Source organism: Tamandua tetradactyla, chromosome 20, assembly GCF_023851605.1.
Source record: "Tamandua tetradactyla isolate mTamTet1 chromosome 20, mTamTet1.pri, whole genome shotgun sequence".
NCBI classification, from domain to species: domain Eukaryota; kingdom Metazoa; phylum Chordata; class Mammalia; order Pilosa; family Myrmecophagidae; genus Tamandua; species Tamandua tetradactyla.
The window spans coordinates 1,482,815-1,495,187 of record NC_135346.1 but is presented as its reverse complement, the minus strand read 5'-3'; the positions used below and the strand labels follow the sequence as shown (position 1 = coordinate 1,495,187).

The window sequence follows — 12,373 nt, the reverse complement described above, 5'->3', positions numbered from 1 at the left end:
CCTGTGCCTAAAAGTGGAGGGACCCAGCGAGACTCAAGAAGTACGCTAGTGAGAGCTCCTTCAGTTGAAAGCAACAGAAATCCAAATTAAACCAGCTTATACACAACAAGGAATTTATTGGTTCACATAAGTGAGCATTCCAGGGATGTGGCGATTCCCAGGCAGTTAGAGCCAGAGTTCAAATGATGCCCTCCGTCCTGTGTGTGTGTCCTGGGGCTTCTCCTCTCTTTCTTCCGTGACTCCATTCTCGGGCAAGCCCCCAGGTGCGCTGTCTGTGGCAGCCTCAGGTTTGTGTCATGCACAGAGGCTGCCTCCTTCCTGCGTGGTGCTGCCCAGGTACAGAGCGGCCCTCTGGCTTGAATTGGGTTGCCTTCCCACAGCTGACTGGCCAGGGGCCGAAGGGCGGGGCGGGGGGTGTCCACTGGAGGCTGCAGGGGGGTGTAGGTGGGGATAGGACGCTGGGCCAGCCAGGCTGCAGGGAAGCCCTGCACAACTCCAGGCCCCTGGGTGAGCATCTGTCCCAAGCAGAGGTCGCATTCCTAGGTCACTCTTGTCGATGTTTTTCAGCATCTCCATGACACCGTGAAGAGGAACCTCGAAAGTGCAGCCTCCCCTCAGAACGGTGACCAGCAGAATGGCTACGGAGACCTCTTTTCTGGGCATAAGAAGACACGCCGGGAAGCCACTCTGGGAGTGACTGTCTCTTCCAACGGGCTGCCTCCAGCCTCCCCACTCGGTCAGCCGGACAAGTCTGCCAGTGCAGACGCCCTCCCGTCCAGTGGGAAACACTCCCTGGGACTGGACTCCATCGTCAAAAAGGGCCTGGCCGACTCGAGCCTCCACCTGAACGGAAGCAGTGGCCCCAGGGAGCCCTTTCCTCTGGGCTTGAGTAAAGAACTGAAGCAGGAGCCTGTCGATGACCTTCCATGCATGATTGCCGGAGCGGGCAGTTCCATACCACAAGGCAACCTCATGCCTGACCTGAACCTCAATGAGCAGGAGTGGAAGGAGCTCATTGAGGAGCTCAACAGGTCGGTGCCCGATGAGGACATGAAGGATCTGTTCAACGAGGACTTTGAAGAGAAGAAGGACCCGGAGGCTTCTAGTTCCACCACACAGCCCCCTTTGGCTCAGGACATGAACATCAAGACAGAGTTCTCTCCAGCAGCCTTTGAGCAAGAACAGTTAGGCTCTCCGCAGGTGAGGGCCGGGTCTACAGGCCAGACCTTCCTGGGGCCTTCGTCCGCCCCTGTGAGCACCACATCGCCCAGCCTGGGGGGCTCTCAGACCATGTTCCACTCTACTGGGCAGGCTGGGGCAGAAAACCCCAGTCCGAACCTGCTTCCGGCCCCTGCCCAGGCCCAGAACGCACAGCGCACCCTCTCTGGTGTGGTGCTGCCCAGCCCTGGCGCAGGAGGGGGCGCAGAACTGTCCTCCGCACACCAGCTCCAGCAGATCGCTGCCAAGCAGAAGCGCGAGCAGATGCTCCAGAACCCACCACAGGCGGCCCCAGCCCCAGGCCCAATGCCCACATGGCAGCAAGCAGGGCCTGCCCACAGCCCCTTAGAAGTCCCTTACCCCGTGGAGAAGCCTGCCAGCCCCTCTGGCTACCAGCCAGACTTCAGTAACCCCAAATTGCTCATAATGCCTAGTGTGAACAAGAGTTCCCCTCGGACGGGAGGCCCCTACCTCCAGCCCGGCCACGTGAACCTGCTGGGTCACCAGCCGCCGAGTAGCTTGAGCCAAAACTCCGTGAATAACCAGGGGTCCGCGCTGGACTACGGCAACACCAAGCCCCTTTCTCATTACAAAGCAGACTGTGGGCAGGGAGGCCCTGGGGCTGGCCAGAGTAAGACAGCCATGGTGACTTATCTGCCACAACAGCTGTCCCATCTGAGCAGTGAGCAGAGCCCCTTGTTTCTGATGAAACCAAAGCCAGGAACTCTGCCCTTCAGATCTCTGGTTCCGCCTGGCCAGGTAAATCGGTGGCTTCCTGTTCTGTCCCCGTGCACGCATGCGTTAGGAGCTAACTCGAAAGGCTCTGCAGTGGTTGTGGGAGCAGAGGGAGGGAGGGGGCGGCTGCTGTCCACCTTTAACTCCCTTGGGAGTAAAAGTTTGATTTATCAAACAAACCAGGGTTGTTTCTTACTAAACAAAAATAGGGTTTAATTCCTACTATACAGACATTTAAGGAATAGCCTGCATTTAGCTCAGGGTCTCTTTCATGCCGTACAGTTGACGTCATTTGTGGCCTTATTTTTACTGCTAAAGATCACATACAATGTGCCTCTTAGAGAGTTTGCTTTTTATTTCATTATTTTTTTTAACCTCCTGTAAGATCTCTAAGTTCAAAATCCCTTAATTTTTTATAAGACGTGCTTCTCAACATGTCTAAATTCTGAAGTTACTTGGGCATGTCGCTCAAGCCTGACTGAATTATCTGGCTCTGTAGCATAATTCTTGTTTGTAATTCATGATCATTATTTGTATTTCTACTCATGTTAAAATATGTTCTAAAATGCATCTCTTCCCTAGCACCCTTCTCAAGGCAGGTGTTATATGGTAAACCCACAATGTCCCCCCGACTTCCTCAAAGATAGTTTGGGGCATATCTTGCTTTCCCCCCTCCGCACTGTATCCCAAAATGCCTCTATCGTCTGCCTGTGTAGTAGATCCATTGATATATTTTAGCAGTTGTGTGGTATTCAGTTGTATAGTCATTCCCCATTGATGGCTATTTAGCTTGTCCCTGTTTTCCCCTATTATAAATAAGCCTACAGTGAATAACTTTGCATGTATATCTTTGTGTATTTGTTGCACACTCTAAAATTCTAAAAATTAAACCCAGTGCCAGTAATATTATGAGGAAATTGACACACTCACATACTGGTTGAGGGTATGTAAGTTGGGACAATGTTTTTAAAGTGATCTGGTATTATGTGTTTTTCATAAGCTGTAAAAATGTTCCTAAGCATTGACATGTTATACCCTTGCCGTTTCATCTAAAGAAGCAATCCTAAATAAGGAGTAAGTTTTATACACGACATTCATTGCATGACTCTGTCTGATATCTGAAAACTGGAGGCAGCTTAAGCATGTCCCAGCAGGAAAGTGCATGTGTAAATGTTGATACTTTCATATATTTCAGCCATTAAAATTTACACATCCAGTAAAAAAACGACCTTCACAAAAACAGCATTGACCTCGTGACACAGTGAGAGTGCCTGGCATTGGAGGAGCCCCTGCAGCTTAGAGAGTTCTCATGCCCCTTACGCCTCTGGTGACGGGGCAGAGAAATCCCTGTTTGAGTCTGTCTGCTGTGAGAGCAGAACCTTGTCGAGATTCAATACACAAGTGAGAGATGGATGAAAACTCAGAATGTCGGACAAGTTTAAATAGTAATTCATTTTTGTTTTTTCCCTGTCTTGAGTTTTTCCATTTTCTTTTCGATTTAAGTGATGATGTGCAAAAATATTGTGGTAGCCTATGACATGAATCCCACTTTTGGTCCATGTATTAGCAGATAATCTCTGTCGAGTAAGTTCTCATCCAGACACTTAAGGAATTTTTGAACAGAAGTTTCTTGATGAAAACTGAGCAGCGGGCAGACGACACAGTCTCGGGTGGTTTGGGGATAACCCCGAGGCCAGCGACCCCGGTGCGTACTCAGGGCTGAGAGTCTCCACCGCCGGAGACCTCCTCGGAGTGCTCTTCCCACTGGCCCAGCTGCACGCACACTTCGGTTGCAGCGGCTTGCTGGAGCTGTCGTGTGCGAGTGTAAGCGCCTCAGTGTGCCTAAGGTAGAGTCAGAGGGTGCAGGCTCACACATGTGGAGCGGTTGGTGGCTACTGGGAGCCTGGGGACCCAGCTGCTGGCTCTTCCAGCCTCTGCCCTGGCCCTGCAGGCGACAGCTATGTGGAGCAGAGAGGCTGAGGCACGGGTTGAGAGCATGGAGCGCATCCGAGCGCCACCCGACTCCAGAGCCCCTGTACCTGTGTTGGCAGGAGCAGAATGCGCCGAACGGCCCTCCAGCCCAGGCCACTGGCGTGGGGACCCAGCCACCCACAGTATCGGCGGCCGGCACACACAGCAGCACGGCCTATCTCAGCAGCCAGCAGCAGGCGGCAGTCCTGAAGCAGCATCAGTTGCTTCTGGACCAGCAGAAGCAGAGGGAGCAGCAGCAAAAGCATCTGCAGCAGCAGCAGTGCCTGCTACGGCAGCAGCACCTTCTGGTGGAACAGGTGAGAAGGAAGGCAGGAGAAAGCCACCCTGCCCACCCACCTCTGCCAGCCTCCTAGGCCTTTGCTGTGTCTCCGCGCCGCCTGTGCATGCACGCGCTGATGAGCTGGATACCCCGAAGGAGAGCCTCCTCCCGTTTCCCAGGCAGTGGTGGCCGGGGTCACAAGTCACCGTGTCTCTTAGTGGGGATTAATGAGGCAGAATGGGTGGCTAAATGGAAATGTAGTGGGTTCTCTTGTTGGCAGCTTCTAAACCACTGTGAGTTTGCTGTGGGATCCTACTTTGTTATAAGCAAGAAAGTGAGGCAGGGATGCAAAGAAGTCTCTGAGGTTTTAGACTCAGGGCAGAACAGCTCCCTCCCAAGCATGCAGTTCACCCACTTGGTCACCAAGTGCAGTTTGCAGACACTAATGCTTACAAGTTAAAGTTTTCAGGATTTTAAATTACATCATTAAGAACTAAGAGAAGCATTAGCTATCCAGAGTAAAGTTGATTGAGGATAACTTTAAAACCCATACCCCTGTTTCATTCCTGTCCTTCATTTTTGTTTTTTTCCTCAGTAACGCCTTTATTGGGATATAATTCACATATAAATGGGTGAATTCATAAACCACTTCAGTGGTTTTTAGTATATTCACAGAGTTGTGCAACCATCTCCAGAAATCAATTTCAGAGCGTTTTTATCACCCTACGTCCGGAAGGCCCCATACATTTTACACCAGTGTTTTTAAGATCATTCTTGTTGGAACATTCTTGTATCTCTGCTTCATTCCTTTGAATGGCCAAGCTATATATTCCGTTGTGCGGCTTATGCCACGTTCTTTTGTGTACTCACAGATGGATGGACACTGGGGTGTGTCCGCCTCTTGGCTCTTATGGCTAATGCTGCTGTGAGCACTCAGGTGCATGTTTTGTGTGGCCCTTTGTTTTCATTTCCTGTGGTTATATACAAGTGGGATTGCTGGGTCAGACGGTAAACTTCCCAGGGTGCCTGTACCATCTCACATCCCCACCAGCAGTTAGCTCTCTGCATCTTTGCAGCGCTTGCTGTGTCTTTTTTTATTCTAGCCAGGTGGTGGGTATGAAGTGGTGTCTTACTGTAGCTTCGATTTGCACTTCCCTGACCCTCCTCATGTTTTTAAACTAACCCACGTACCTCTTTTTAGTCATTGCTCCTTAAAACTGCCCTGTCCTGGTGCTTCATACTGTGTGTAAACCCCCAGAGTAAGGTCATCCACATTCTCTTCACAGGATCCTGGGTGCGAGTCATAAACTTGGACAGTTTCCTGTTTCCTAACTCTGTTTTGTTTGTTTTTGTGTCATGTGGTTTGTGTGGTTTTGTTTTGTGGCTCTTGCGTTTTCTAGGAGAAGCAGCAGTTTCAGCGCCATCTGACCCGCCCGCCACCCCAGTACCAAGACCCCACACAAAATACCTACCCACAGCAGGTTGGACAGTTCACAGGTAAAAGGGGTATCTGGGTGACGGATAAGGGCAGGGGGAAGGTGGGCCCGCGTGTGTCAGCGGGTCCATGTCAGCTGACTGTCCGTGCTGCCCAGATTCCTTCTGGTGGCCCGACTTTATGCTAGGTGCCAAATAATAGGGTTGCTCGTACGGACATCAGCCTGTCTACAGAGCCTGGCTTTCCGTGTGCCCAGCTGCACCAGGAGAACAGGGTCACAGGTCAGACTTGTGGCTATACTTTTTTTTTTTTAATAGTTTTATTCACATACCATACAGAATATTACAATATTACTGTTAACTATAGCCCAGTTAGCGTGAGTTGCATTTTTCCCCTATACTACCCTATTATTGACACCTTGTAGCTGTGACATAACATTTGTTCTAATTAATGAAAGTATATTCTTGTGCTTGCGCAATTCCCCGCCTTCATCGTCCTCAGCAGGGCTCGGTGTGTTACGCAGCCCTGGGTTTCGTCCTGTGGCTGTCCTCCTGGTGACACACACGTGCCTGAGCTTCCCCTTTCAGCCACCATCACACCCGTAATTTGGCACTGAATTACTCCCAGTGATGTGTACCATCACCTCTGTCCCTTTCCAAACCTTATTAAATGTTCTGCACAAATTAAACATCAGCTCCCTGTTCTTTACCCTATTTCTGTCTAAGCTCTACCTATGAACTCCATAGAGTTTGCTCATTTTTTTTAGTTCATATTAGCGGTCATATAGTATGTGTCTGGTTGTTTCTGGCTTATTTCACTCAACATAATGTCCTCAAGGTTCATCCACATTGTCACTTGCACCCAATGTCCATCCTTCCTACAGCTGAATAATATTCCATCGTATGTATAGACCACATTTTGTTTGTCCATTCATTGGTCGATGGACACCTGGGCTGTTTCCATCTCTGGGCATTGTGAATAGTGCTGCTCTGAATGTTGGTATGCAGGTGTCTGTGTGTCCCTGTGTTCAGTTCTGGGTAGATACCTGGTAAAGGGATTGCCACATCATTTGGCAGTTCCATGCTTAGCTTTCTGAGGAACTGCCAGATTCTTCCATAGCAGCTGTACCATGTTACATTCTCACCAGCAAAGAATGCATGTTCCTATTCTCCACATCCTCTCCCACACTTGTAAGTTCTTATTTGTTTAATAGCAGCCATTCTTATAGGTGTGAGATGGTATCTCCTTGTGATTTTGATTTGCATTTCCCTAATAGCTAGTGATGTTGAGCATCTTTTCATGTGCTTTTTAGCCATCATATACAATCTTTTGAAGCAACGTTAATTTCTAGTTAGATGACATTAGCAGCAAATGGTTTTGATAAGTTCCTTGCTTCTGTTTTATGTCACTTCAACAACTGGCCCTCTCCTGTTTTCCAGATAAAAAGAGACGTAATGCACTTGTGGTCCTTTGCTTCTCTTCCCTCTTCCCTCTTCCCTTGTTTCCTCACCTTGGTGTCACAGGGCAGTATCAGCTGTGGACAGCTGACTGGGAAAGGGCAGGAAGCTTGCCGGGGTTGCAGCTGTGCCCGGGAGCTTGGCTGCATGGCATGCTCAGGTTCCCTCTCCAGACGTGAAGACAGTCCGGTTGATCTGTGCAGTAAAAGCTAGTCATTACCTGCCTTCCTAGCTCTTCTCAGAAAATCCTGGGAGCCTGTCTCCTTTTTTAGTCAATTACCTCCATTACAAGGCATCCCTGAGAAAGCAGCCCCAGCCTTGGCTTCTTGAGGAGCCCAGGTCAGGGTGTGGGGTGTGGGGTGTGCCGGCTGGGAGTGTGGGTGCTGCAGGGTGCAGATGCCTAGGAACCTGGCACTGGGCCGTGGGTCCTGCCTCAGCCCCACCTAACGTTGTTATGAGTCACTCCTGAGACCAGAATAGAAGGCTTCAGCCTCTCGTCCTCAATGCAGTTTTAATTTTAGGTGCTAGTGGAGAGAGGAAGAGGAGAGACGAAGAACTCAGTTATTGCAGTCCCTGCACAGTTGCACTCCTACCCTCCAATGTTACACTTCAGTCAATGGCTGTCCCCAACACCACTTCCCAAGCCCCAGCAGCAGGCTCCCAGGGCCAGGGCGCCCTGTCCCACTCCATGCCCCTCCCCAGAGTGGCTGCCAGGAGCGTGCTGCTGAACTCACCCTCCATTCTAGAGGCCACCTTCCATGACCTTCGGGTCATCCCGAGGCATAAGCAGCAGGATTCTCCCCTCTTCGTCTCCACGTTACCACCTCACTTCAACAGCTTCTTCCCGGCAGATAGAAACCACGTCGCTGTCTGCTGACCCTGACTCTGCAGCCCCTGTTCGTCAACCTGCATCCAGAACACGTCCACGTCTTCAGCTCTGTCTCTAACTGCACCACCGCACACACGCACCATTGCCCACCCCTGTGCACCTGCCCTCCTCCCCTCTGCCTGCAGTCCTCTTTGGCCAGGTGGCTAACCCCAGCCACCCAAAGCCATCCCCAGGCCCTGCGCCTGCCCCAGCCTGCTGCCCCAGCCTCCCTTGGGACCCTGATCACACCATCCCTGGGGCCTAGAGCAAAAATGGGGTGGGCGTTTGGGACGTGAATGAATGACCCTGCTGGCTTCCCCTCCCCACGCCTGTCCAAATCCTGTTATTGTTGCAGACCCTCTGGCCCACCACTGGCTGCCAATGCCCACATGCTCTCTGGTGTTTGGGTGTGACGTCCATGACTGTAGGGGTCAGCAGATGCCAAAGCAGTGCAGCCGCGTGCATGTTAATGTTAGCACAGTGAAATGCAAAAGGAAAGCCAACTTGGATGACACACTCTCTCTGCCTTCCAGGGCCCTCTGCTGCTGTGTCTGGCATGAGTAACTTGGGTCCGTCTGCCTCCAGCTGTCCCCGGGTATTCCCCCAGCCTGGGACTCTGATGTCCATGGGCTCTGGACACAGTGCGGTTTCTTCTCTCCCCGCAAACTCGGGCCAGCAGGATCGGGGTGTGGCTCAGTTCACCGCCTCCCAGAGCAGCCTGTACGGCATGGCTGCTGGCATCCCCCAGATGGTGGCCCAGCCCCCGCCACAGGCCACCAATGGACACGCCCACCTTCCTCGGCAGGCCCCCGTGGGCCAGAACCCCTCAGCCTCTGCCACCTTTGGGCAGAGCTCTCTGGGGAGCTCCAGTCTCTCCCAGCAGCACAGTAAGGGGGGCCTGAGCGCTGGCTTAACTAAGCCACAGGTCCCAAGGATTTCCGCAACCATGGGGAGCCAGAACCCCTCCTGGCAACATCAGGGCATGCCAAACCTGAGCAGCCAGAGCCCAGGCAGCAACAGCGTGAGCCCCTTCTCTGCAGCCTCTGGCTTCCATGTGCAGCAGACCCACCTGAAGATGTCCAGCCCGCAGTTCTCCCAGGCGATGCCCAGCAGACCCATGGCACCCCTGGGCTCGGCAGCTCCCGTGGGGTCCCTGCTGCCCTCCGTCAGCACGCAGCAGAGGACTGGTGCGCCGGCCCCAGCCCCGGGACCCCCACAGCAGGTCTTGCCAGGGCTGAGCCCAGCTGTGCCTGAGCTGGGGGCTTTCAGCCAGAGCCCAGCACCACAGCTGGGAGCCCGGGCAGGGCTGCCCTGCACCCAGGGTTTCCCCGTGCGGACCGCGGGCCAGGAGCTGCCCTTTGCCTACAGCGGGCAGCCGGGCAGCAGTGGGCTGTCCAGCATGGCCGGAGACACCGACCTGATCGACTCCCTGCTGAAAAACAGGACTTCAGAGGAGTGGATCGATGAGTTGGATGACCTTTTAGGTTCCCAGTGACAGAGGAGCTCTGCAGCTACAGTTCTTGTTCTCAGATGCAGGGAGGAGCAAGCCCTCTGGACCAAAGGCCCTGTATGGGCGGCGCTGTGGGCGGGCAGGTCCCGGCTCAGGAGGAGCCCCTTCCGAAGGAGGAGCCCCTTCCGGAGGAGGAGCCCCTTCCGGAGGAGGAGCCCCTTCTGGACGTGGCTCGCTGCCCAAATGGCCAGAACCAACACTGAAGCCCCACAACGTCAGGCTGAAGAAAATCGGCGCCATCGTGGCCACTTGGTCCAAGATTTCTCCACGTGCCCAGTTGGGGCAATGAGTTTTTGTTGAGTCTTTTCATATTGCAGAATTATTTGCAGTTTGTAGCATAGAAAAGGGTAAACATTTTTAAAAAGGATTTTAAGCAGATTAGGATAGTTGATACTTTAAATTGATTAAGTGGCATTGGAAACTAGGGTTTCCTTCCTAGTATTATTTCTGCTTTTTGTCAGGTTTCAGAGGAAGGGCAGCTGGAAAGTCATTTCTGTTGGTGCAGGCTCTTGCTGCCCATGCCAGACAGGAAGAGGATGCTGTGCGACAGCAGAGCTGGGGCACGGAAGCGGGGTGCAAGCCTCTCCTCCTCCTCCCTGTGCACTGTTCTTCCTGATTGGCATTTGGTCCCCAGGTCCCTGGTGGCAAGACCCTGGGCTGTTCTCGCGAGTGCCCGAGCACATCCCCCAGGGTCCGTGTCCATCGGGTGTGGGATTGCAGAGCCTTTGGCACTGGCACTCCACCTCCGGGTTGCTCGGAGGGCTTGTATTTAATGTGTTAGGTCCGGGGTTGTCGCTGCGCTGTGCACAGATGGCTGCCTTTACCTTGCCTCCCTCTCCCATGACCATCTTTTGCCTCCCCTTCTTCCTCTCTAGCCAAGATGGAAAACCTCCCGGACTGAAGGGGAAAAAGAGTTACTAAAACCCTTGGGGAACCCTAGCACCATGGGGAGAAGGAACAGCTCCTCCCCAGAAAGTAAAGGTTTTGGGGCACCCCCAAACCAGATCCATCTTGTCAGGGAAGGAGGGAGGGAGGGGCAGAGGAAGGAGTCCGCGGTGCCCCTCCCACGCCAGATGACTTGCACTTTTTAAGAGAGAATTGCTTTATAACACTAACATATCCTTTCTGAAGATTCAAGTGGGTTTTTCCTTTTAGGTCTATGAATTAATGGACTTGACTAAGCTAAGGTTATACAAAATAGAGTATTTCACGGTGGGTCGTTCGTGGGAACTGAAGGTGGTAGTGCAGAGTGAGCACAGCCGGGAGGCTGTGTCTGTGCACAGCCCGCTCTGCCCTCCCTGAGCCCCAGCGCGACCAGTGGCCGAGCGCAAGGGAACGGCTGGGCGGGGAAGCTAACCCACGCCGAGGGGGGAAGGGTTGTGCGCACATTGGTAATTATTTTGCACCAGCAGTGCCTTTTCACTGGGGGGACTCAGACCCTCAGATCCTCTTTAATAGCCATTTGCCACCGTGGGTGATGTTGGGGCCATTTCCCTTTAAACACCCTCCCAGCCTTCCCCAGATGCTGAATTTGGCTCTCAAAGAAGGGGATGAGTCATTAAGCCAGGGGAGACTCCACCCTCTGAGCAAGTTCCTCAGTCTGAAGGGGAAGAGGGCGACTTCAGGTTTTCTACCAAAAATAGCAGAGCCTGCAGACTGCTGGGGGCCTGTTTCTCCCGGTTCCCCCTGGCTGCTGCCCAGCCCTGCCGGGCCTCTGTGGCTGGCTGGACAGACAGCCGGGCTCCTCACTTGCTGCAGTGTCATAGCAATAAAATGTGATTCTCGGGACTCCCCCAGGAGCTGCCCGCAGCTTTCCTTACAAGGATCTGGCTCCTGGGCAGGCAGGGAGGGGGTGGCTCTGCTGTGTGCGAATCCCCGTCTTCCTGGAGCCGGGGCTCGCACAAGGGTGCTCGGACTTTGTTATACACACTTGCTTTGTGTAAATAAATGTTTACAATTTTATATTAAAGAGGGAATAAGACTTAGATCTTCTGACTGTATATTTTTTACTTTTATAGATTTTAAAACGATGATCCTTTATATATGTGTTTTGGGGGAGCTGTGATGTTTTATGGCAAACTGTTGATATTGTTAACTTTTTATTGTCATCAGAGTACATAAAAGTCCTGTTAACCCCCTTGTTCTTCTACTTCCCTTAACTCTGGTATACACCAAAAAGAAACCTTTACTTTCCTTGTCTTATCATTATAAAGATAATAAAAGTATTTTGCTAGTATGGAAACAGCCTGTGGCTCTGCGTGGGGCAGGGCTGGCACAGGGCGGGGTGGCCTGTGGGGCCCAGGCAGGGCACTGTGCAGAAGTGCGCCTTCTTCCTTGAAAGGGGACAGCAGGCTCACATGTATGATTTGTAGATGAAATAAAAACAAAGAGCAAAACCAGCTCCAACAGCTTAAAACCTTGCCCAAGTGACTACTGGCATCAATATTCCATGCAAGACTAACATTATTTACCAAGTTACACACTGCACTGCAACTGGTACTTTTTATTTAGTCTGTTACAGAAGCTGTAGGTGTGCAGAAAATTCAGAGCTCTCATTTATCACACACACAGTTTTCTCTATCAACTTTTTGCATGAGTGGTTCTTCTTATAAATATAACTTTTTTTTTAAGATATTTTCATACGTTATATAATCCAAGGTCCACAGTACCATCACATAGTTGTGCATTCATCACCACAATCAATTTTAAAACAACTTCATTACTCAAAAAAGAAATAAAAATAGAAAACCCAGAACATTCATCTTCTAGATTGCTAGCTGTCAGAATGCAATATACCAGAAAAAGAATGGCTTTTAACAAGGGGAATTTAATGAGTTGCTAGTTTATAGTTCTAAGTCCGAGAAAATGTCCCAATTAAAACAAGTCTATAGAAATGTCC

At 51.5% G+C, this 12,373-nt stretch overlaps 1 protein-coding gene and 1 long non-coding RNA gene across 3 annotated transcripts in view; one reads left to right on the top strand and one right to left on the bottom strand.

Moving 5' to 3' along the window:
• Positions 1-11,710, top strand: part of MAML1 (mastermind like transcriptional coactivator 1) — a 74,293-nt gene extending 62,583 nt beyond the window's left edge. For both annotated transcript variants that reach the window (XM_077138222.1, XM_077138223.1), the window contains exons 2-5: positions 568-1,977; positions 4,005-4,241; positions 5,605-5,701; positions 8,498-11,710. In XM_077138222.1, coding sequence (XP_076994337.1) covers positions 568-1,977; positions 4,005-4,241; positions 5,605-5,701; positions 8,498-9,459 — 2,706 coding nt within the window. In that variant the 3' untranslated portion in view covers positions 9,460-11,710. The remainder of the gene's footprint in view (positions 1-567; positions 1,978-4,004; positions 4,242-5,604; positions 5,702-8,497) is intronic.
• Positions 5,651-9,198, bottom strand: LOC143664831 (uncharacterized). Its single transcript, XR_013166606.1, has 3 exons — positions 9,034-9,198; positions 7,831-8,002; positions 5,651-7,620 (listed from the first exon to the last, which is right to left on the bottom strand). It is a non-coding gene; the product is annotated as an uncharacterized LOC143664831 (long non-coding RNA).
• Positions 11,711-12,373: the final 663 nt, after the last annotated feature.